General features: G+C 57.1%; 2 protein-coding genes across 3 annotated transcripts in view; one reads left to right on the top strand and one right to left on the bottom strand.

Annotated features, from left to right (window-relative positions):
* The first annotated feature begins 73 nt into the window (after window positions 1-73).
* On the top strand, window positions 74-17972 carry LOC138843154 (transforming growth factor beta-1 proprotein-like). The gene is made up of 6 exons (XM_070062165.1): window positions 74-10969; window positions 11936-12096; window positions 14134-14251; window positions 16105-16182; window positions 16326-16472; window positions 17769-17972. Exons 1-5 carry the CDS (start codon window positions 10624-10626, stop codon window positions 16445-16447), a joined length of 825 nt encoding a protein of 274 aa, XP_069918266.1. The 5' UTR covers window positions 74-10623; the 3' UTR covers window positions 16448-16472; window positions 17769-17972.
* A 4334-nt stretch (window positions 17973-22306) lies between these two features.
* LOC138843186 (transforming growth factor beta-1 proprotein-like) overlaps window positions 22307-23646 on the bottom strand; it is a 33663-nt gene continuing 32323 nt past the window's right edge. For both annotated transcript variants that reach the window (XM_070062150.1, XM_070062151.1), the window contains one exon: window positions 22307-22641. In XM_070062150.1, the coding sequence (XP_069918251.1) occupies window positions 22322-22641 (320 nt within the window). In that variant the 3' untranslated portion in view covers window positions 22307-22321. The remainder of the gene's footprint in view (window positions 22642-23646) is intronic.

The raw sequence follows: 23646 nt of genomic DNA, 5'->3' as shown, positions 1-23646 counted from the left end.
AGAACACATGCACACACTACACACATGTTACATAGAACACGCACACACTGCACACACATGTTACCCGTGAGCGGGTGTCTCACACGGAGAAGCGCGGCTCCGGGAACTCTAGGAGGAGCCCAGGAGAGGCACCGCCCCTCTCAAGGCCTAGCCCGCGGCCGGCTCTTTCTCCGTCCAAACGTCCCAGCAGAGGACGGAGGAGCCCGCCGGGGACGCCTGGACGCCCACGGGACCCCGCAGAGCCCCTCTCGCGGCTCCGGCCGGGCTCCGCAGCCCCCGCTCCCCCAGCCCAGCCCGCGCGGGCGCCCCGGGCTCTGGAACCTTCCGCGGGGCAGGAAGTGGGCGGGCACAGGGTCACGTGGGCGGCGGCGCCTGCGCAGAGCGCCCGCACCCCAGCGTCGCCAAGCAAAGCTCTGGGAGGCCTGCGGGGAGCTCCAGGCCTCCCGGATGTCGGAGGTTGGCTTGGGCCAGACTGGGAGCGTCTGTGCCAGCGTCCGCACCCGAAAGCCGGCGTTCATCTCAGAGCTGCTGTCGGCCTGTGTGTCGTGAGCCTGCGTGGGCTGAGGTTTTCACGCTCGCTCAGCTTCCCACGGGCTCCGCGGGTCTGCTGACCCTGTCTCCGACGCCCGAGGGCCCCGGGAGGCCTCTGCGCGTGCCCTGGGGCTGCCAGACTGAGGGAAGAGGCCTTGCAAGCAAGGACGAAGTGGAGTGACTCAGGGGCCCTGGAGGCCACAGGCCTGGCCACGTCCTGGACGGGTTCCGGGAGCACTTCCGGGTCAGCTGGGGCGGGGTCACGGCGGCCGCTGCTGAGGGTCTCCCGCCAGCTGTCCGCGCCTGGCTGCTGCTGCCCAGGGACCCTGTGAAGGACCCCGGTCGTGGAGAGGGGTCACGGACGGTCCAGGGCTCAGGCCGTCAGAGCCGTGGCCGCCCCGCCCTGGACAGGAAAGCCGTCTAAAGAAATGGCCGTCTGTTTATGTGAGAGCAGAGTGAGAGACGGGGAGACTCGGAGATCGTCCGTCCTCTGGTCCACTGCCCAGATGCGGCGATGGCCAGACCTGAGGCAGGCTGAAGCCGGGGCCAGAGCGCCATCTGTCTCCCACGTGGGTGTCAGGATCCCCCGCGGAAGGTTCCAGAGCCCGGGGCTCCCGCGCGGGCTGGGCTGGGCTGGGCTGGGGGAGCGGGGGCTGCGGAGCCCGGCCGGAGCCGCGAGAGGGGCTCTGTGGGGTCCCGTGGGCGTCCAGGCGTCCCCGGCGGGCTCCTCCGTCCTCTGCTGGGACGTTTGGACGGAGAAAGAGCCGGCCGCGGGCTAGGCCTTGAGAGGGGCGGTGCCTCTCCTGGGCTCCTCCTAGAGTTCCCGGAGCCGCGCTTCTCCGTCTGAGAGAGACCCGCTCACGGGTAACATGTGTGTAGTGTGTGCGTGTGTTCTATGTAACATCTGTTTATGTTGTGTGTGCGTGTGTTCTATGTAACGTGTGTATGTAGTATTGTGTATGTTTATGTAACGTGTATATAGTATGTGCGTGTTTCTATGTAACATCTGTGTATGTAGTATGTGTTTCTATGTAGCACTGCGTATGTAGCATGTGCGTATGTTTCTATGTAACATCTGTGTATGTAAGGTTTTTTTTTTTTTTGCCATGCAGAGTTAGACGGTGAGAGACAGAGAGAAAAGCCTTCACGGGAGACAGGGTCTGGGGTTCAGCGGGCTGGTCCAAAACGAGGGTCGCTGTGTAGGAGGCGGGCAGGGAGAGAGAGACGGTGAGAGAGAGACAGAAAGAAAGGTCTTCCTTCTGTTAGTTCACTCCCCTAATGGCCGCCATGACGACGCTGGAGTCCCAGATTCCTGCGATGCGCCTGCGCAGCCCGCAGAGTCTGACAGCCCCGTGGGAGAGCAGAACGGAGTACCCGGCTGCTGGCTTTCAACTGGCCCAGGCTCCGCTGCTGCCCTAGCCTGCGGAGGGGACCAGAAAATGGCAGATCTCCCTTCTCTTTCTCTCTTCTCCCACTCTGGAACCCTGCCTTTTAAATAAATCTTTTTTAAAAGTCATCATATACTATGGGGAGCAACTGGGAGCAACTCGGACTAGACTAAGTTACTGGAATTAAGACTTATTCTATGCATCTGCTCTCCCACAATATGGCGCTGGGAGAGGAGGAAACAGCTTCTACACAGCTGCCTCCAGTTCAACCAGTAAACTGTAGGACCTGCTCCTGATTGGAGGAGAGCAGCGTACTCAGCGTGTGGGTAGCAGAGTTGGGATTGGTGGAAGAGGACTATAAAGGAGGAGAGAGACAACATGCACCAGGAACACCTGAGGAACACCTGAGCAGCCCCCGAGAGAGCCGGCCGGCGGTGTGCCGCTCCCCCGCGGAAGTGGGGAAAGTGGCAGGGGGAACCGCCCTTCCACGGAGGTGGAAGGGACGGTAGCCAACCCGGGAAGAACCAGCAGCAAACCCGGGAAAGGCCGAGCAGACAAAAGAACAACGCAGGGTCCTGTGTCGTTCCTCCACGAAGACGGGGAGCGACATAATGGTGCCGTGACTCGAATATGAAGCCTAGGCAGAGTTTAGTGTCGCTCCTCCAGGAAGAGGGGGAGCGACAATATACACCCACAGAGTCTGGGTAACCCCTCGTCTCAGGAGGTGGAGCCTAAGGCCTCCCCTCGAGAGAGGCTGGTCCTGCACTTCCTTCTCCACCATACAACAGGGCTGCAGGGCTGAGATGTGACTCCTGAGACTGGGTCCTCGAAGGCACTGAGGCCCCCTCCCTGCTCCCTCTGGGGGTGCCTCACTCTGAGGGGTCAGTGTGAGGAGAGAAGCAGCCCACAGAGGGGCCCAAGCAGGGCGGAGCTGCTGTTTGCTGTGGCTTTAAGATACTCATTTATTTAAAGGGCAGAGCACCTGAGAGATGGAGGGACAGAGAGAGATCTCATTCGCTAACATCCCACCCAGCACCTGTTTACTAAAAATAATTTCCATTAATTGTTTCTTTCCACAGATACCAGTGGGAGGGGGGAGAGACAGAGAGAAAGATTAAGACATGCATTAAGAAAGCCAGCGCCATGTGAGCGCCCATGCAGGGGGCAGGCAGGTCTCCCAGCCCTGAGCAAGTGTCCCTGTGACTGCAGCGGGGCCAGCCCCCACTGCTAATTCAGGAGAGACCTGGGCCACAGCCCCACAGCTCAGCCGATGCCAGATTCCAGACTTACACAATGTGTCAGAAGGTCAATGTCTGCTGTTGCATTTGACATATTTTTTTATTTAAAAGGTAGAGCACACAAGATAGTGGAGGGCCAGGGAGAGGGAGAGAGAGAGTGAGACACAGAGAAGTGAGATACACGCACAGAGCTCATTCAGTGGTTCACTCCCCAGATGCCTGGGAGCTGGGGATGCAATGCATGTCCCCCACCTACGTGGCAGGTTCAGTTATGGGATGCAAACATCGACAAGCATCACTTTGGTAAACGAATATTGTTTCACAGGTAGAAAAAGAGAGATTGCAAAGTTTCCCCACATTTGACATGACATTTTTCTTAAAGATCTATTTATTCGAAAGTCTGAGTTACCGGAGGGAGAGGGACAGAGTATCTTTCATATGCGGGTTCACTCCCTAGATGGCCGTAACGTTCAGATCTGGGTCAGGCCCAAGCCTGGAGCCAGGAGCTTCTTCCAGGTCTCCCACACGAGTGGAAGGGCCCAAGTACTCGGGCCATCTTCTTCTGCCTTTCCCAGATGCATTAGCAGGGATCTCGATCGGATGTGAAGCAGCAGGAAAACCAACCAGTGTTCGTGTGGTGCTGGGATTGCAGGGGCGGCTTCACCAGAGACACCACAAAGTCCAGATGCAGCCTCCCAGAGGGATGAAGACAGAAACCAGGTGCGGGATTGTGGGGAGCAACTGGGAGCAACTCGGACTAGACTAAGTTACTGGAATTAAGACTTATTCTATGTATCTGCTCTCCCACAATATGGCGCTGGGAGAGGAGGTAACAGCTTCTACACAGCTGCCTCCAGTTCAACCAATAAACTGTAGGACCTGCTCCTGATTGGAGGAGAGCAGCGTACTCAGTGTGTGGGTAGCAGAGTTGGGATTGGTGGAAGAGGACTATAAAGGAGGAGAGAGACAACATGCACCAGGAACATCTATCTGAAGGAACATCTGAGCAGCCCCCGAGAGAGCCGGCCGGCGGTGTGCCGCTCCCCCGCGGAAGTGGGGAAAGTGGCTAGGGGGAACTGCCCTTCCACGGAGGTGGAAGGGACGGTAACCAACCTGGGAAGAACCAGCAGCAAACCCGGGGAGGGCCGAGCAGACAAAAGAACAGTGCAGGGTCCTGTGTCGTTCCTCCACGAAGACGGGGAGCGACATAATGGTGCCGTGACTCGGATAGGAAACCTAGGCAGGGTCTAGTGTCGCTCCTCCACGAAGAGGGAGAGCGACATAATGGTGCCGTGACTCGGATAGGAAACTTAGGAGGGAAGAAACGGGAAGAAGTGGGAAAATACCGGAGAGAGAGACTAGCAAAGAGCCTAGGGAAAAGCCGGACGGAAAAGGTGCCAGAAGAAGCTATCGAAAGCCTAGGCATAGACTCGGATACGGACTGTGGGAAAGAAGTTAGGATTGAAAGCTAGGATTTAAAGTGAAAGCAAGAAGAAACTTAGACTCAGATACGGACTGCAGGTTGAAAGTGAAAGTGAAACCTAGAAGAAACTTGGATAGGGACTGTGGGGAGAAGCCAGGAGAAATGAGAGGGGAATGTTGTTGGAAGAAAAGTTAGGAAACATACCAGGTAGAGAAAAAAATGCTAGGGAGGATGAAGCCGCGGGGGCAGGCCAACGCGGAGACGAAAGCTAGCCTTGGGATTCGTTGAGTCAGCCCGGGGAACAAGGGGCGAAAATCTAAAACCAGAGGCGGAGACGCGTGAGCTAGGTTGGAATCCGTCAGATTAGCCCGGGGAGCAGAGGACGGGAAGCCAAACCATAAGGTGGAGACGCGTGAGCTAGGTTGAATTCGTCAGGTTAGCCCGGGGAACTTAGACTGAATGCCGGTGGCGGAAACATGAGCTGGGCTGTGTGACTCGCGGAAGCCGGGGCGCGAATAGATAGGGAACGTGGGGCTAGCGCGAAGGCCGTGGTGCGGGCGTGAAGGGAGTGGAGACCGCGGAGCGCGCGGAGCCGCCGCAGGGCGGGCGCCGGGAAACGGCGCAGAGCCAGGAAGCCGCCATAGGGCGAGGCGCCGGGAAGCTGCGGGGACAAGAGAAACAGAAGTTTAGAAGTAAAATGAGAGAAATAGGAATGCTGGCAGATAGAAGTAAAATAGGAGAGAGAGGAATGCCCGGAGGTAGAGAAATAGAGAAAAATAAGGCCTCCCCACAATACACATGGCAATGAGAGAGCTTGGATTCGGTCTGCCTGATTAGTAAGACGATAAGCACCTGCTGGCGGCTAGCAGCTTACCCGCTGCAGGTCACCAAAGACAGGCACGTTATCAACACCAATAAGTCTCCCCACAAGACGGCAATGAGAGGGCTTGGATTCGGTTTGCCTGATTGGTAGGGCTTGTAAGCACCTGCAGGCAGTTCTAGCAGAGCAGAGCATGCGCTGCAGGGCACCGAACACAGGCACGCATCAGCGCCTAAAAACCTCCTCACAACATGGCAAAGAGAGGACCCGGATTCGGTTTGCCTGATTCGTAGGGCTTGTAAGCACCTGTGGGCAACTCCAGCAAGCAGAGCAGAGTGTGTGCTGCGGGGCACCGAAGACAGGCGCGTATCAACGCCAAAAAATAAAAAGAAAGGGGGATCTGTGGGGAGCAATGGAGCAACTCGGACTAGACTAAGTTACTGGAATTAAGACTTATTCTATGCATCTGCTCTCCCACAATATGGCGCTGAGAAGGGAGTAACAGCTTCTACACAGCTGCCTCCAGTTCAACCAATAAACTGTAGGACCTGCTCCTGATTGGAGGAGAGCAGCGTACTCAGCGTGTGGGTAGCAGAGATGGGATTGGCGGAAGAGGACTATAAAGGAGGAGAGAGACAACATGCACCAGGAACATCTAAGGGGAACATCTATCTGAAGGAACACCTGTGCAGCCCCCGAGAGAGCCGGCCAGCGGTGTGCCGCTCCCCCGCGGAAGTGGGGAAAGTGGCTAGGGGGAACCGCCCTTCCACGGAGGTGGAAGGGACGGTAGCCAACCCGGGAAGAACCAGCAGCAAACCCGGGAAGGACCGAGCAGACAAAAGAACAGTGCAGGCTCCTGTGTCGTTCCTCCACGAAGACGGGGAGCGACACGGGATTAAAGCAGGGTCTCAGGATTCCTTTTTTTTTTTTTAAGATTTATTTATTTATTTGAAAGGCAGAGTTACACAGCAAGAGGAGAGGCAGAGAGAGAGAGAGAGAGAGAGAGAGAGAGAGAGAGAGAGAGTCTTCCATCTGCTGGTTCACTCCTCAGATTGCCACAACGGCCAGAGCTTTGCTGATCCAAAGCCAGGAGCTTCTTCTGGCTCTCCCACATGGATGTAGGGGTCCAATGACTTGGGCCATCGTCTACTGCTTTCCCAGGCCACAGCAGAGTGCTGGATCAGAAGTAGGGCAGCTGGGACTAGAACCGGCACCCAGATGGGATGGCGGCTCTGCAGGCCAGGGTGTTAACCCACTGCGCCACAACGCCGGCCTGAGTCTCAGGATTTCGTCAGTATGAATGAAGTCACCCAAAACCCACAGCGTTTCATTAAAGAAATTATGTGCCAAGAAGCAGTAACTAGGAGAAAAAAGGGAGTGCATTGCTGTGTGGTGTGTGTGGAACCTTTTCAGAGCACAGTGGCCGCCTTCATTGTTTGTCTGAACTGCGAGATCTCAGCCGTAACTTTGTCAGGGCTGCAGCATCTGCTTTCAGGGTTCTTGCCCCGAGCTCATGCTGTTCTTTATTCTCCCTGCGCCCAGGCACGTGTGACTCTTTGCCTGAAACCAGTTTGGCCCCTTGGCCCCTCCCTGAGTTTGTGGAAATTATTTGTATGCATGGGTTTCAGAAATTTTTGCACCCGTGACCAAAGGTGTGGAGGAGTAAGCTAAGCCTCTGCCTGGGCACTGGCATCCCCATATGGGCACCAGTTCTGTTTCTGGCTGCTCCTCTTCCAATCCTGCTCTCTGCTATGGCTTGAGAAAGCAGTGGAAGAGGTGGGAGATGGCACAAGTGCTTGGGCCCCTGCACCCACTTGGGAGACCCGGAAGAAGCTCCCTGCTCCTGGCTTCAGCTCAGCTCAGCTCTTGCTGTTGCAACTATTAGGGGAGTGAACCAGCAGATGGAAGACTTCTCTCTCTGTCTCCCTCTCTCTATCTGTAGCTGTACCTCTCAGATAAATAAATGAATAAAATATTTTTAAAAGTTTTGCGTCAATTCAGTCTTATTTTATTTTTAATGATTTATTGCATTATTTAAAAGAGTGACGGAAGGAAACAGAGACACAGAGAAAGGAAGAGATCTTCCTTCAGCTGATTCACTCCCCAAAAGCCCACAACAGCCGGGCTGGACAAGAAGCCCAAGCCAGAAGCCAGGAACTCCATCCTGGTCTGTGACGTGCAGGCATGGGGCTCAGTGCATGAGCCGTCACCTGCTGCCTCCCAGGTGTGTGAGCAGGAAGCTGATGGGAATCCGAGTCAAAGCAGGCACTTGATATGGGATGCAGAAGTCTCCAACGGTGGCTTAACCCAGCTGACCACAATCCCCTCCCCTGACTTATCCATAAAAATGATTATTTATTTATTTATTTGAGAGAGAAAGAATTCTCACCCTCTGGTTCCCTCCCCAGTCAGTGCCTGCACAAACCAGTACTGGGTGGGAGTGGAAACCAGGAGCCAGGAAGTCAATCCAGGTCTCCCACGAGGGAGGCAAGACCCCCATTACTTGCGCCATCCCCTCAGTCTCTCAGCTCTGCACTGGGAGGACCGGAGTCAGGGGCTGCACCCAGGAATGAAACCCAGGTGCTGCGGTGAGGGACACGGCTGTCTCAACCCAGGCTAAACGACTGCTTCCTAAATCCCACGGTCACCCTGGTTTGCAGTGCATTCCGTTAGGAGGTCAAAGCCCGGCCCTCGTGGTGCTGACACGGTTTCATTAAGACACCAGAGCGAGGTTAAGGAGATGGTAACAGGGCATCCTCGGGGTGACACATCCTGCCCCTGTCCCTCCCCTCTCCCCTCCATGGGTCTCCCTGTCTCCTCATCAGTCAAAAACAGGCTACGCCCAGCACACTCCCAGACGCCTTCCCTTCTCCTCTCCCCAGTCCCTTCTCCTCTCCCCAGGAGTGGGCACGTGCCAGCTCCAGCTCTGCACTCTTGGCATGGGGCCCCGGAGCCTGGAGGGAGGGAACGCCAGCCGGGCCCCACATAGGCTGGGAGTCCTCTGGTCTGGCAGGGTGGAGGGCTTCTGGGAAGCAAGGCCAGTGCAAGCTGGGTGGGCTCCCGGAGGGAGGCAGAGGCGTGCAGGGTAGAGAGTCCTCTCATCAGACTGCTGGGGAAGGGTCTGGTTGATAACGTCGACGACCACTCAGACGCTTACTCTGCAGGCTGCGGGAGACGCTGGGATGGTCACTGCGCCATTCCAGGCTTCATGTGTGCTGTCACACCTGGGAGGCGGGCAGCATTGCTCCCTTTTACAGATGAAGAGATTGGGGTTCAGGGAGCTGAAGCCGTTGTACAGGGCCCACACAGCAAGGGCCTTGAGGAACCCAGGGCTGTGCGGATCCAGACTGACCCAGGACACCTGAGAATCAGCACATCACCCCCCCCCCACACACACACACACCTTCTCTCAGCCTCCTTGCCTGGATGCCCCCAGCCCACCTCCTGCCTCTGCTTCCTGCCCTCCGTGCGTCTCAAAGAACACAGGCCTGGGTTAGCTCTGCTGGCCTAGGACCTGTTGTTCCCTGTCCCCGAGGAAGCCCCTCAGTTTCTTCATGTGCAACATGGGGGTAAAGGAGAGCCGTGGACAGGCAGGAATGCTAGGAAGGCTGGAACGTGCTTGCTTGCCCTTCCTCCCTTCTTTTATTTTACAGGGAGAGTTATAGACAGTGAGAGAGAGAGAGAGAGAGAGAGAGAGAGAGAGAGAGAGAGAGTCAGTCTTCCTTCCGTTGGTTCACTCCCCAAATGGCCGCCACGGCCGACGCGTGCCTATCCAAAAGCCAGGAACCAGGTGATTCTTCCTGCTCTCCCACCCGGGTGCAGGCGCCCAAGCACCTGGGCCATCCTCCACTGTCCTCCCAGGCCACAGCAGAGAGATGGACTGGCAGAACAGCAGCCGGGACTAGAAGCCGGCACACATATGGGATCCCGGCGCCACAGGGGAGGATTACCCAAGTGTGCCATGACGCTGGCCCCCTGGAACGTGCTTTCGACAGGGCCTGGGGCACTGGTGAGCTGGCAGTAGGTTCTAGGAAAGTTATCTCATCTCACCTCAGCACCTCCGAGCAGCCAGCCTTGGGAGTCACATCTCAGCCCTGCAGCCCTGCAAGTGCAAGACCAGCCTCTCTCAAGGGGAGGCCTTAGGATCCAGCTCCTGAAAAGAGGGGTCCCCAAGACTCTGTGGGTGCATTTTGTTTAACTTTTTCTATAGATTTATTTATTTATTTAAAGTGCACAATGCCAGAGACAGGGAGTTCTTCCATCTCTCGTTCACTCCCTACATGGCCCCAGCAGAAGGGCCTGGGCCAGGCTGAAGCCAGGAGAGCGAACCTCCCTCCTGGTCTCCCATGAGAGTGGCAGGAAACCCAGCTGGAGCCGTGATCTTCTGCCATCTCCCGCGCACCAGCAGGATGCTGGATGGGAAGCAGAGCAGATGGGGCTCCTACTGGCACTGTGATGCGGGGTGCGGGAGTCTCTAGTGGATCCCTGGACAGCAGGGTCGGGTCTGTGTGGGGGGCACATCCCCTCTTGGACACCCCCGGATGGGAGCTGGCCTCAGGCAGGGCCTGGGCCCAGGGCAGAGGAAGGAGACTTGAAGCAACAACCCCAGGCCCAGGAGCCTGAGAAGAGGCCCCATCCATGATGCCACCACTGGGGGAGGAGAGAGAGGAGGAGCTGGAGGAGGGGCAGCTGGTTGGGATAAAAGGAAAGAATTTCGGAACCTTTTCCACTGTGGCTAGGAGCTACAGGTGTGGGAACCACTTCGCACAGCGCTGGCCCAGGCAGAGGTAAGACTCGGGAAACACAGGCCGCCACCCTCCTCACAGCCTCTCCCGCTTCTGCTCCCTGCCTGTCTCCTTAGAGCAAACCCCTACCTGCCCAGCCCTCGGAGCCACAGACCCTGACTGCCCTGAAGGCCTTGCCCTGACCTCGCCCGCACTGCAGGCTCCTCCAGAACCTCGCGCACCCTCGGACCTTCCCTCCTCCAGGACTGCGGCTCAGCCCTGCCCCGGCTCCCCTAGCAGCAGAGCTCGCCCCTCTGCATTTGCTCCAGGGGCTACTGAGACGACCCCGGCCACCAGCCTCCCCTCCACCCCTGCTTCTGCCTTCCTGAAGGCCTCAGCTGCCCCCTGAGGCCCTCAGCCCCTGCCTGGTCGAGGCCTCCCCATGCCACCCTAGCCCTGTTGGTGTTCTCCGCAGTGCTGCTTAGTGTCTGCCTCCACCATGCTGCCCTCCGGGATGCGACTGCTGCTGCCGCTGCTGTGGCTCCTGGTGCTGTCACCCGCCCGCCCAGCCGTGGGAACGCTCAGCCGCAACAACACCCACATGGAGCTGCTCAGACAACAGCACATCCAGGCCGTCGGCGCCCTGATCCTGGCCAAGCTGGGGCTCTCCAGCCCCCCAAGTGATGATGAGGTGCCGACGGGTCCGGTGCCCGAGGACATACTCGCCCTGTACAACAGAACCCGCGATCAGGTGTCCGGGGAGAGAGCTAAACAGAAGCCCCAACCCGACTCAGGCTTCTTTGGCAAGGAGATCACCAGTGTGCCAATGCTGGACAGCAACCACGGTGAGCTCCGAGGGTTGGGGATCCGGGAAGGGGCCACCAGGGGGCGCCAGAGGGCAGGGTTCAGGGAGGAAATTACCTGCAGAGGACACAGTGGGAGGAAGGGGACCACTGGGTACACAGGGAATGTGGGGGAGGGTGTGTCCTAAATATGGGGGCGCTGAGGTCCCCGACCCTCAGGGACTGCTCCTGGAACAGTGCGCCAAGTGTATGGGACCCGCGGGGTCGAGGAAGGTCCCGGGGGACACAGGCAATGGGGTAGAAGGCCGTTCCCTCCACAGGGCCTGTGGAATTTGGGGCTCGTGGGGTAGGAGCTGCAGAGAGGGGTGCTCTGTGCGGAGAGGCTGAGCCCGTAGTTTGTGGGCAAGGAGCCAGTGAGAAAGCTGGGCAGAGTGGGGTGTCACGAAATGGAAAGATGGGAGGAGCAAAAGCGAGGAGAGTCGAACCACAGCAAAGTGCCAGGAGCATGGATCCACTTCCAGGGTTCACAGAACACGCAGGATTGAACGGGTCATGGCGAAAGAGGCACTGGTCTGCATGATGGTTTCGCCCATGGGATCAATGGCAACAGGTGGGAGGAGGCAGCTAGTTATGGCCACAGGGAGGGGAGTGAGTGCCCCAGGTCACACAGCACAGAGGCAGCAGGGGCTCTTCCTGACCCCAGGCTCTCCCCATGACCCTTCCTCTTGCAGTGCAATCCGCATCTGAGCTGGGTGCCTGGGACAAGGGAGCCACACGGCCACTCCCTGGGGGGGCAGATGGAGGCCTCAGGTAGACAGAGTGGTCAGGACCCATGGTGCAGGGCAGGGAGCCCACCCAAAGGGACCCTGGGCCCCAAGGTCACACAGCTGAAAAGTGTCAGAGTCCAACTCCAACCCGGGCTGCAGCTCTGGGCTTTTGTCCTGGGGGTGCCCCTGCTCCTTGTACCCCTTCCAGACCCTGACTCCTCTGTCTGCTCCTCCCAACTAGAAATCTACCAAAAATACAAAGAAAGTTGGCACAGCGTCTATATGTTCTTCAACACGTCAGAGCTCCGGCATGCAGTGCCCAAGCCGGTGTTGCTGTCCCATGCAGAGCTGCGCCTGCAAGTGCTCAAGTTACAGCAGGAGCAGCACGTGGAGCTGTACCAGGTGAGGAGGGAGCCTGAGCTGTGGCCAGTGGAGGTGGAAGGCTGCTGGCTGCAGGTCCTCATAGATGGCCCTGGGAGGGGGAGGAGCACAGACCGGGGACTCCTGGGGCTCTGGGGAACTTGGGCTTTTAAATGCTTGGAAGACGGGGGTCTTAGAATTAGGCCCTTGAAGAAGTCAGGACTGTAGAAAGTCGAAATCTCTGGATAGGCTGAGGCTTCAGAACTGTTAAACTGTCGTGGCCCCAGTCAAATTTAACTTGATTAAAATGGAAACTGATTAACATTAACTATTTGGAGTGCACCACAGTCATATGAATTGGCTGCGGTTTTATAATTCATTTTGTTAAAGTTTTTTAAGAAGATTATTTATTTGAAAGGCAGAGTTGCAGAAAGAGGAGGATACAGACAGAGACAGCAATAGAGAGAGATTTCATCTGCTGGTTCACTCCCCATATGGCAACCACCACCCAGGCTGGACCTGCCCAAGCCAGGAGTATGGAACTCCATCCTGGGTTCCTCCGTGGGAGGCAGGGGGCCACCTTCTGCTTCTTTCTCATGTACATCAGCAGGAGCTGAATGGGAAGTGGAGCAACCAGGGCTTCATCCACTGCTCAGTGGGACGCTGGCATCACAGGCCGTGGCTTAACCTGGCCACCACAACTCCAGCCCGAGAGTCCTTTTCATTTCTTACTGATTTCCTTGAGAGACAGGGACACAGGTGTGTGTGTGGCGGGGTGTGGTTATATACACACACAGCTGGGAGGGAGCTGAGAACCCGCCCAGGTCTCCCATGTGGGTGACAGGGACCCAACTACTTGAGCCATCACCCTCCACCTCCCGGGTCTGCATTAGTAGGAAGTTGGAGTCAGGAGCAGAGCCAGGTAGCCAACCAGGCTCCCTGCTATGGGACACAGGCACAGGAGCAACGGAGCTAAATACCTGTCCCAGCTTCTGCTGCCTTGGAAATCACTGATGTGAAGACTTCCAGAAAGCCTGTGGGCAGTGCTGCTCTCCAGGTGGAGTCTCCAGGCCGATATCTGCCCTTCCAGAAGGCTGGAGTTCCCAGATCACTGACCTAGAAGCCTTGTCGTCGGGAGTGTTGGACTCACAGGCTCCGAGACGTGAGGGCCTCCCACGAGAGCACGGGGCTGAGTGCTCCTATCGGGCAGTGTCTGAAGACCTTGGCTTTGGCTGTAGCTGCTGAGGGTGTGTCCAGCCCCAGGAGGATGTTTCCACTGTCCCACCGTGCCACGGGTCACACACCTGCTTTTTGTTACATTAGTTTTTTAAGTTATTTATTGAAAAGGCAGAGTGATAGGGAGATCCTGCCTGTGTTGGTTCAATCCCGAATGGACCCAATGGTCAGGGCTGGGTCAGGCTGAAACCTGGAGCCTGGAACTCCACCCGGGTCTCCCGCGTGAAGGAGGGGCCCAACTCAGATCAGCCTGTGCTGCCCTCCGTGGTGCGCTGGCAGGAAGCAGGATTGGAAGTGGAGCAGCCTGGACTCCAACGATGCTCCTATGAGATGCCAGCACCGCAGGCTGTGGCACAGCACACTGTGTCCCTACCAGCCCCAGACTCCTGGATTTGTAGACATGAGTCTCCTGGGACTGCTCAGGCCCATAGCTGGCCTTCCTGGGCTTTATCAAACACTGGAGCACAGAATGACACCTGACTAAGCCTTCAGCTCAGAACCAGGCTGTCACATCTGCCGACTGAACGCTCAGCACAGCCCAGGTGCTGGCACCACAGGCTTGGCCTTGCGGGCTGTGCAGGTGGGGAGGGGCCAGCCTCTGGTCAGACCTCAGGCCTCCAGGAGAAAGAGCTCCCCGCAGCCTCTTGGAGGGTCTGGGCTCTGAGCACCCCAAAGAGGCATGGCCTCTCCTTTCTGGGCGCATGGCACTTGGAGCCTGCAGGCTTGCGTGTGGTGTTACTGCGCAAGCCTGGATCTGCCCAGGAGGAGGAGGAATCGAACACGCCGTGTGGGAGGCGCTGGCAGCATCTCCCGCTTCTCTCTCCCCCGTGCTTTGTCCTCCAGAAATGCAGCAACGATTCCTGGCGCTACTACAGGAGGCGTAAGCTGACACCCAGTGACACAGATGTGTGGTTGTCATTTACTGTCACCTGGATTGTGCGGCAGTGGCTGAGAGGTGGAGGTAAGGATCCCAGGTCTGCCCCACCCCTGCTTCTCCTGAGTTCTGCCCCCACCCCCTGTTGGTGTCAAAGGCACTCAGAACTGGGAGGTGAGTGAGGGATCTGGTTCATGGATCACCCATGTCCTGAGCACCTGCTTTCTGCCCTGCCCTGTGACAGCTGATGCAGGGGACAGACACAGCCTGACCAGGACAGCCCAGTCTTGGCCTGCACTGAGCTCATCATCATCTGGGTGGGTGGGTGGGTGGGTGGGTGGGGGTGGTTAGCTGTGCAGTGATGACCCAGAGTGGCCATGCTGGGATGAGGAGCCCAAAGGGAGTGCCTGGCCCAGCCTAGGTTTGGGGAGGGCTTCCTGGAGGAGGACGTTTCTGAACTGATGTTGGAGGGCTGAGTAAAATCTGGAAGGAGGCCGGCGCCGCGGCTCACTAGGCTAATCCTCCGCCTAGCGGCGCCAGCACACCGGGTTCTAGTCCCGCTCGGGGCACCGGATTCTGTCCCGGTTGCCCTCTTCCACACCAGCTGTCTGCTGTGGCCAGGGAGTGCAGTGGAGGATGGCCCGGGTGCTTGGGCCCTGCACCCCATGGGAGACCAGGAAAAGCACCTGGCTCCGGGCTCCTGCCATTGGATCAGCGCGGTGCGCCGGCCGCGGCGGCCATTGGAGGGTGAACCAACGGCAAAAGGAAGACCTTTCTCTCTGTCTCTCTCTCTCTCACTGTCCACTCTGCCTGTCAAAAAAAAATAAATAAATAAAAATAAAAAATAAATTAAAAAAATCTGGAAGGAAGCAGTGAGGGGCCGCGTGTTCTGGGCAGGGAGCAGCCTGTGCAAAGGCCCTGAGAGCAGGCAGAGCCGGGCACAGTGCATCTGCCCAGGAAAGGACTGGGCCACTCCTCTCCCTCGCTGAGTCCACAGTGCCCAGGGGTCCCTCCTAGTCATGCACGCATCCCAGGACTCCCCTCAGGCTCCTGTCCTGGGCCCCGCCCTGTGTGGGTGGCGAGTCTCCACGTGGCTGGCAGGGCCCAGCACTGGAGCCATCGTCTGCTGCCTTCCCAGGCACATCAGCAGGGAGGGGGGTCGGAAGTGGAGCAGCCCAGTGATCAGCATCACGGCAGAGCTTGTCAAGCTGCCACCCATGACCTCCCTCACATGCGGGCCTCTCCAATTCCCATCTGCCCCCTTCCCAGGGAAATCATCTACCGGGCCTGGGAGAGCAGTGCAGCTGCTCCCACACTGTGTGCTCCAATGCCCTTCCTGGCTGTGGCCTGGACTAGTCCTGGGGGCTGAGCAATGAACCAGCAGGTTGGACATCCCTTTATGTCTCCCTGCTTTTGTGTAGCTCTGCCTTTCAAATACACACATACTTTAGAAGAACAAGCAGCAGCAGGGTTAATGAGGCAGGACAGGAACTGCTGATGTGGGGTCAAGGGCTGCAGTCGGGGCTTCACCTGCTGCACCACAACACCTGCTCCCAGATATTGTCAAGACTGTGGCGAGGCTCAGAGAGGAACCAGAAAAATAGGGGTTTCTACTGGGTGCACACTGCTTTCTACTGAGAACACTGAGAGGAATAAATAGCCAAACACCAGTGTCAGAGGTCACATGCGATGGAGAAAACAAGGCGATGTCAGGGTCCAGGAGGGTGTGCATCCCGGAGGGCCTCTCTGAGGAGGTGACATGTGAGCTGACCTGAAGGGGACGCTGCAGGCAAGGCAAAGCACTGAGCACCATGGTGGGGGGCGGGGGGAGGGCTGTCCCAGGCAGGAGGAGCCCCTGGGGTTTGCTCCTTCCTTCCCCTTCCTCCAGGGTCTGGCTGGGCCTCCCACTCAGACTGCCTTCCCTCTCCCCACTCCCACAGAGGAAATAGAGGGCTTCCGCCTCAGCGCCCGGAGGTCCAGTGACAACACAGATGATGTCCTCCAAGTGGACATCAACGGTGAGTCCACGGCCCTGGCCCGGCCCAGCCCAGCTTGTCATCTGCGTGTGTGACTGCGTGTGCTTGTGTGTCTGTGTCCCCTCCAACCCCACAAACTACCCTATGGCACTGATCCATCCGCCTGAGAGTCTTCAACCACACAGGGATCAGTTCTGGCCGCCAAGGGGACGATGCCAACACTGAGAGAATGACCCGGCCCTTCTTGCTCCTCTGGGCCACCCCCCTGGAACGGGAGCAGCTGCTACACAGCGCCCAGCTCGGCTGAGCCTGGACACCAACTACTGCTTCAGGTGAACATGGCGGTCTCTGACTGTGGCCCTCTGGGCTGCGCCCCTGGCTGAGCCACACTCGGCTGGGCTTCTCTTTAGCCTGAGGGTCGGGACCTGGCAGCTGGGTTGGGACCTAGGAGGCCTAGAACATGGGGCCCGGGCCCCTTCCTGGTGCACTGCAGCAGTCGGAGGCTGTCAGGATGTGGGCACGGGAACTGGAATGCGGTAGGCTGCCTTGCTGGGGGCTTCTGAGTGTCTGGGGCTGGAGTTCTAGAATGCTGGGTGAGCATCTGTGACTGGGAGCAAGGCCGCTGGAGTCGAGGAGGCTGCCTGCTGGGAGCCTAGAGGGAGGAGACTGTGCGTTTTGGGTTCCCACACCCCGGGCAGATCGGAGCCCCCAGTGCTGGCCCCTGGCGTTGGGACATTAGGCTCCCAGGGCTGGGACCTGGGCTGAAATGGGAGCCCTGGCTGGGTGTGGAGGAAGTGGGGATGCTGACTGCCCAGGACAGGATGCGGGCTCAGCCAGGGAGTGCGGGGCCTGGCAGGCGGCAGGCTGGGCCTCGTGTGCTGGCTGCGCGTGGCGGGAGGCTGCATGGGAGGGTGGAACGTGGGGTCCTGGAAGGCCTGGCGCCTGGCGAGCTGGGACGCGGGAAGGGCGTCTTGGAGCTGGAGCGCGGGGACCTCACAGCCCAGTCAGCTGGGGCCCAGGTCCCTGGAGTTCACTTAGAATGTGAGGGCCGAGCGGGGAGTCGCAGCCCACCCCTCCCCCAGGAGAATCTGTGGTGCTGTCCGGGCTTTCTTTCATGGCGTCCCCGGCTGGACGTCGCCCCTTCTCCAGGGCTCTTCCAGCACCAGATCTCACACCTGGGCTAGGACCCCCAGGGAGTGAGGGGCTGCGGTCCTGAGCGCCCTGGACTCTGGGAGGCAAAACAGGAGCTCAGCGGCGAGGGCGCTGCCCGGAGTCAGACCTGGCCCTGCTCAGGGCTCTGGGCCACGGGGACGCAGGCTGCGGAATCTAGACCTGGGAGCCCGATCCAGGGGACACCCCCCCACACACACGTACCAGGGAATCCAGAAAGTCAGTGGGAATTGGAATTAAAAACCTGTAATTATTTTGGTGCAAATGGTTTCTGAAATCTATGCATAGTTTTTTTAGAATATGAATTTTCTGTGTAGTATGAAAAACAGTTTGTACCCAGAAATTACTTGACCCTAAACAAATCATACAGAAATAGGTACTGGAGCAGGTAAACCCGCTGCCTGCGATGCCAGCACCCCACACGCACCCTCTCACTACTGACCGCTCTACTTCTCCAGCTCCCTGCTGATGGGCTAGGGAAGCAGCAGCAGATGGCCCAACGGAGACCCGGATGAAGCTCCTGGCTCAAGTCTTGCCCAGCTCTGACCGTCACCGCCACTTGTGAACCAGCGAATGGAAGACCCTTCTCTGTCTCTCTCCCACTCCCTTGTTTATGTAAATCTCTCAAAAAAAACTTAAAAATAAATAAATGACTAAGGAAATTCTCTATTATATAATTATATAGATATATAAATGTATATATATATATAAATATATTAATCATCTGACTATACATAAATACAAATTTTGTGTATACATAGACACTATATCTAATAGCTAATATAAATATAGAAATCGATATTTCTATTGACACATATACATTGTATAAACAAATTAAGCCTACATACTTATGTATTACGAAATATATAGAAATTATTTACTATATATATTATCATTATAACATGAACATATAACTATAAACATATGGATACATAATAGATATATTAGAAATAGACATACACGACTTACATACAGACCCTACATACACACATGTGGAAACACTATACACATACTACACACACGTTACATAGAAACACACATACTACACACATGTTACATAGAACACACGCACATACTACACAAACACGTTACATAGAACACACGCACACACTACACACACACATGTTACCCGTGAGCGGGTGTCTCACACGGAGAAGCGCGGCTCCGGGAACTCTAGGAGGAGCCCAGGAGAGGCACCGCCCCTCTCAAGGCCTAGCCCGCGGCCGGCTCTTTCTCCGTCCAAACGTCCCAGCAGAGGACGGAGGAGCCCGCCGGGGACGCCTGGACGCCCACGGGACCCCGCAGAGCCCCTCTCGCGGCTCCGGCCGGGCTCCGCAGCCCCCGCTCCCCCAGCCCAGCCCGCGCGGGCGCCCCGGGCTCTGGAACCTTCCGCGGGGCAGGAAGTGGGCGGGCACAGGGTCACGTGGGCGGCGGCGCCTGCGCAGAGCGCCCGCACCCCAGCGTCGCCAAGCAAAGCTCTGGGAGGCCTGCGGGGAGCTCCAGGACTCCCGGGTGTCGGAGGTTGGCTTGGGCCAGACTGGGAGTGTCTGTGCCAGCATCCGCACCCGGAACCCGGCGTTCAGCTCAGAGCTGCTGTCGGCCTGTGTGTCGTGAGCCTGCGTGGGCTGAGGTTTTCACGCTCGCGCAGATGCCCACGGGCTCCGCGGGTGTGCTGACCCTGTCTCCGACGCCCGAGGGCCCCGGGAGGCCTCTGCGCGTGCTCTGGGGCTGCCAGACTGAGGGAAGGGGCCTTGCAAGCAAGGACGAAGTGGAGTGACTCAGGGGCCCTGGAGGCCACAGGCCTGGCCTCGTCATTGACGGGTGCCGGGAGCACTTCCGGGTCAGCTGGGGCGGGGTCACGGCGGCCGCTGCTGAGGGTCTCCCGCCAGCTGTCCGCGCCTGGCTGCTGCTGCCCAGGGACCCCGTGGAGGACCCCGGACGTGGAGAGGGGTCACGGACGGTCCAGGGCTCAGGCCGTCAGAGCCGTGGCCGCCCCGCCCTGGACAGGAAAGCCGTCTAAAGAAATGGCCGTCTGTTTATGTGAGAGGCAGAGTGAGAGACGGGGAGACTCGGAGATCGTCCGTCCTCTGGTCCACTGCCCAGATGCGGCGATGGCCAGACCTGAGGCAGGCTGAAGCCGGGGCCAGAGCGCCATCTGTCTCCCACGTGGGTGTCAGGATCCCCCGCGGAAGGTTCCAGAGCCCGGGGCTCCCGCGCGGGCTGGGCTGGGGGAGCGGGGGCTGCGGAGCCCGGCCGGAGCCGCGAGAGGGCCTCTGTGGGGTCCCGTGGGCGTCCAGGCGTCCCCGGCGGGCTCCTCCATCCTCTGCTTGGACGTTTGGACGGAGAAAGAGCCGGCCGCGGGCTAGGCCTTGAGAGGGGCGGTGCCTCTCCTGGGCTCCTCCTAGAGTTCCCGGAGCCGCGCTTCTCCGTGTGAGACACCCGCTCACGGGTAACATGTGTGTGTAGTGTGTGCGTGTTCTATGTAACATGTGTGTAGTGTGTGCGTGTGTTCTATGTAACATGTGTGTATGTAGTATGTGCGTGTGTTCTATGTAACGTGTGTAGTATGTGCGTATGTTTCTATGTAACATGTGTGTATGTGGTATGTGTGTTTCTATGTAACGTTTGTGTGTGGTGTGTATGTTTCTATGTAACGTGTGTATGTAGTGTGTGTATGTTTCTATGTGACAGGTGTGTATGTAGTATGTGTCTATGTTTCTATGTAACGTGTGTGTATTAGTACCTGTATATAATATGTCTATATCTTTTTAATGTATGTCTCTATATAGCTAATATGCTTATATGATTGGTTATACCTATGTAATTATAAATATGAACTTTTTTTTATTTGACAGGTAGAATTACAGAGAGACAGAGGCAGGTCTTTCTTCTGTTGGTTCACTCCCCAAATGGCCGCTACGGCCGGCGCACTGTGCCGATCCAAAGCCAGAAGCCAGGCGCCTCCTCCTGGTCTCCCATGCAGGTGCAGGGCCCAAACACTTGGGCCATCCTCCACTGCCTTCCTGGGCCACAGCAGAGAGCTGGACTGGAAGAGGAGCAACCTGGACTAGACAGCGCCCATATGGGGTGCCAGAGCTGCAGGCAGAGGATTACCCAAGAGAGCCATGGCGCCGGCCCCTAAATATGAACTTTAAATATGTATTTTATCTATATTATATGTAACAAATATCTTCATAGCCACTCATACACCATCACTGCCATTTGTGAACCAGCCAGTTATGTCTCTCTCTCCCCCTCCCTTGTTTATGTAAATCTTTATTTATATTTATATGTGGAAATATACATTTATAAATACACACATATAATATTTACTACATAATATATAGTATCTATATAATATATAAATGTATATCATTAATGCTTATATGGCATAATTATATATGATTTGCAAATCTCTATATAATAGTATTTGTTTGCTTTCTAGTTATTTTAACAATTTTATTTTATATGAAAGGCTGAGTTATAGAGACAAAGAAAAGGAGAGAGAGAAAAAGATCTTCCTTGTGCTGGTTCACTCTCCTAAAGGCCGCAACATCCTCGCTGTGCCAGGCCTGAGACAGGAACTTCCTACAGGTCTCCCATGTCGACACAGGGGACCAAACACGGGGGCATCTTCCACCGCTAGGCAACACCATGGGTGCAGCCGGACTCGAAGTGGCACCCCCAGGGGATGCTGGCACTGCAGGTGGTGCTTCACCTGCGATACCACAATACTGGCCAGGAGTATCTGTATCTCTAGAATCAATTCGAGGCAAAGTAATGTTTTGATGCAAAATTTTTTTCAGAATACATGGAAAAATGCATATAGGAAAAAAACTACATAGATTTCAGAGAATGTTTTATACCGAAATAAATTCAGATTTTTTTGCCCTCAACTTTCTGGATTCCCTGGTACATGTGTGTGTGGGGGGTGTCCCCTGGATCGGGCTCCCAGGTCTGGATTCCGCAGCCTGCGTCCCCGTGGCCCAGAGCCCTGAGCAGGGCCAGGTCTGACTCCGGGCAGCGCCCTCGCCGCTGAGCTCCTGTTTTGCCTCCCAGAGTCCAGGGCGCTCAGGACCGCAGCCCCTCACTCCCTGGGGGTCCTAGCCCAGGTGTGAGATCTGGTGCTGGAAGAGCCCTGGACAAGGGGCGAGGTCCAGCCGGGGACGCCATGAAAGAAAGCCCGGACAGCACCACAGATTCTCCCGGGGGAGGGGTGGGCTGCGACTCCCCGCTCGGCCCTCACATTCTAAGTGAACTCCAGGGACCTGGGCCCCAGCTGACTGGGCTGTGAGGTCCCCGCGCTCCAGCTCCAAGACGCCCTTCCCGCGTCCCAGCTCGCCAGGCGCCAGGCCTTCCAGGACCCCACGTTCCACCCTCCCATGCAGCCTCCCGCCACGCGCAGCCAGCACACGAGGCCCAGCCTGCCGCCTGCCGGGCCCCGCACTCCCTGGCTGAGCCCGCACCCTGTCCTGGGCAGTCAGCATCCCCACTTCCTCCACACCCAGCCAGGGCTCCCATTTCAGCCCAGGTCCCAGCCCTGGGAGCCTAATGTCCCAACGCCAGGGGCCAGCACTGGGGGCTCCGATCTGCCCGGGGTGTGGGAACCCAAAACGCACAGTCTCCTCCCTCTAGGCTCCCAGCAGGCAGCCTCCTCGACTCCAGCGGCCTTGCTCCCAGTCACAGACGCTCACCCAGCATTCTAGAACTCCAGCCCCAGACACTCAGAAGCCCCCAGCAAGGCAGCCTTGCCACACCGCATTCCAGTTCCCGTGCCCACATCCTGACAGCCTCCGACTGCTGCACTGCACCAGGAAGGGGCCCGGGCCCCACGTTCTAGGCCTCCCAGGTCCCAACCCAGCTGCCAGGTCCCGACCCTCAGGCTAAAGAGAAGCCCAGCCGAGTGTGGCTCAGCCAGGGGCACAGCCCGGAGGGCCACAGTCAAGGACCACTGTGTTCACCTGTAGCAGAAGTTGCTGTCCAAATCTCAGCACAGCTGGGAGATGTCTGACTACATGATACGGTCCAGTGTGTTGTAGATGACAAGCAGGAAGTGCCAGAATGGGTTCTGAATGGTTGCATGTCCAGTTTGGCTGCCGAATTGATCCCTGTTTGGGTGGGGACTCTCAGATGGATGGAACATGGCATGGTGTGGTTTGTGGGGCTGGGGGTATACACACACACACACACACACACACACAAGCACACACAGATCACAGTTGGGGCTGGCCTGAACCAGGGCCATGGACTCCCCGTTGATGTCCACTTGGAGGACATCATCTGTGTTGTCACTGGACCTCCGGGTGCTGAGGCGGAAGCCCTCTATTTCCTCTGTGGGAGTGGGGAGAGGGAAGGCAGTCTGAGTGGGAGGCCCAGCCAGACCCTGGAGGAAGGGGAAGGAAGGAGCAAACTCCAGGGGCTCCTCCTGCCTGGGACAGCCCTCCCCCCGCCCCCCCCCCCACCATGGTGCTCAGCGCTTTGCCTTGCCTGCAGCTTTGTCTTCAGGCCTCATGAGGCTCACATGTCACCTCCTCAGAGAGGCCCTCTGGGATGCACACCCTCCTAGACATGACATCACTTTATTTTCTCCATAACATGTGACCTCTGACATTGCTGTTTGGCTGTTTATTTCTCTCATTGTTGTCCGTAGAAAGCAGGATGCACCTGGATAGAAACCCCTATTTTTCTGGTTCCCACTGGGCCTGGCTCCCAGGAGTAAATAACACTCAGGAGCTGGCGTTGTGGTGTGGCGGGAAATCCCTCACTGCAGCTGGTATCCTATAGCAGCAGTCCCAGTCCCAGCTGATCGACTTTTTTTTTTTTTTTTTTTTTTTTAACTGTTTATCTGAAAGGCAGAGTTACAGAAAATAAAGGAGAGACAGAGAGATTTTCCATCTGCTTGGTCTCTCCCCGAATGGACATAATGGCCCGGACTGGTCCAGGCCGAAGCCAGGAACTTCTCTGGAGTCTCCCATGTGGCCACAGTCCTGCTCTTTTCCCAGGCTCACAGCTCGAGCTGGATGGCAAGTGGAGCATCTGGGAATGACACAGCCCCCCCGTGAGGAATGTAGGCTGGAATGCAGGCGTCACAGGTGGCAACTTCACACACTGTGCCATAGTGAGGACTGGCGGGCTGCTCCAATTCTGATCCAGCTTCCTGATAATGTGCCTGGGAAAGCAGCAGAAGATGGCCCAAGTGCTTGAGCCCCTCCATCCACATGGAGCCACTGATGGACTTCCAGGATCCCAGCCTCTGCTTGGTTCAGCCATTTGGGGAGTAAACAAGCCTATGGGAGATTCTCTCTTGAACTCTGCCTTTCAGATAAACAAATCTTT

The sequence above is a fragment of the Oryctolagus cuniculus genome, chromosome 18 (genome assembly GCF_964237555.1).
Source record: "Oryctolagus cuniculus chromosome 18, mOryCun1.1, whole genome shotgun sequence".
In the NCBI taxonomy this organism is placed as follows: Eukaryota; Metazoa; Chordata; class Mammalia; order Lagomorpha; family Leporidae; genus Oryctolagus; species Oryctolagus cuniculus.
This window is presented reverse-complemented; position numbering and strand designations above follow the sequence as displayed.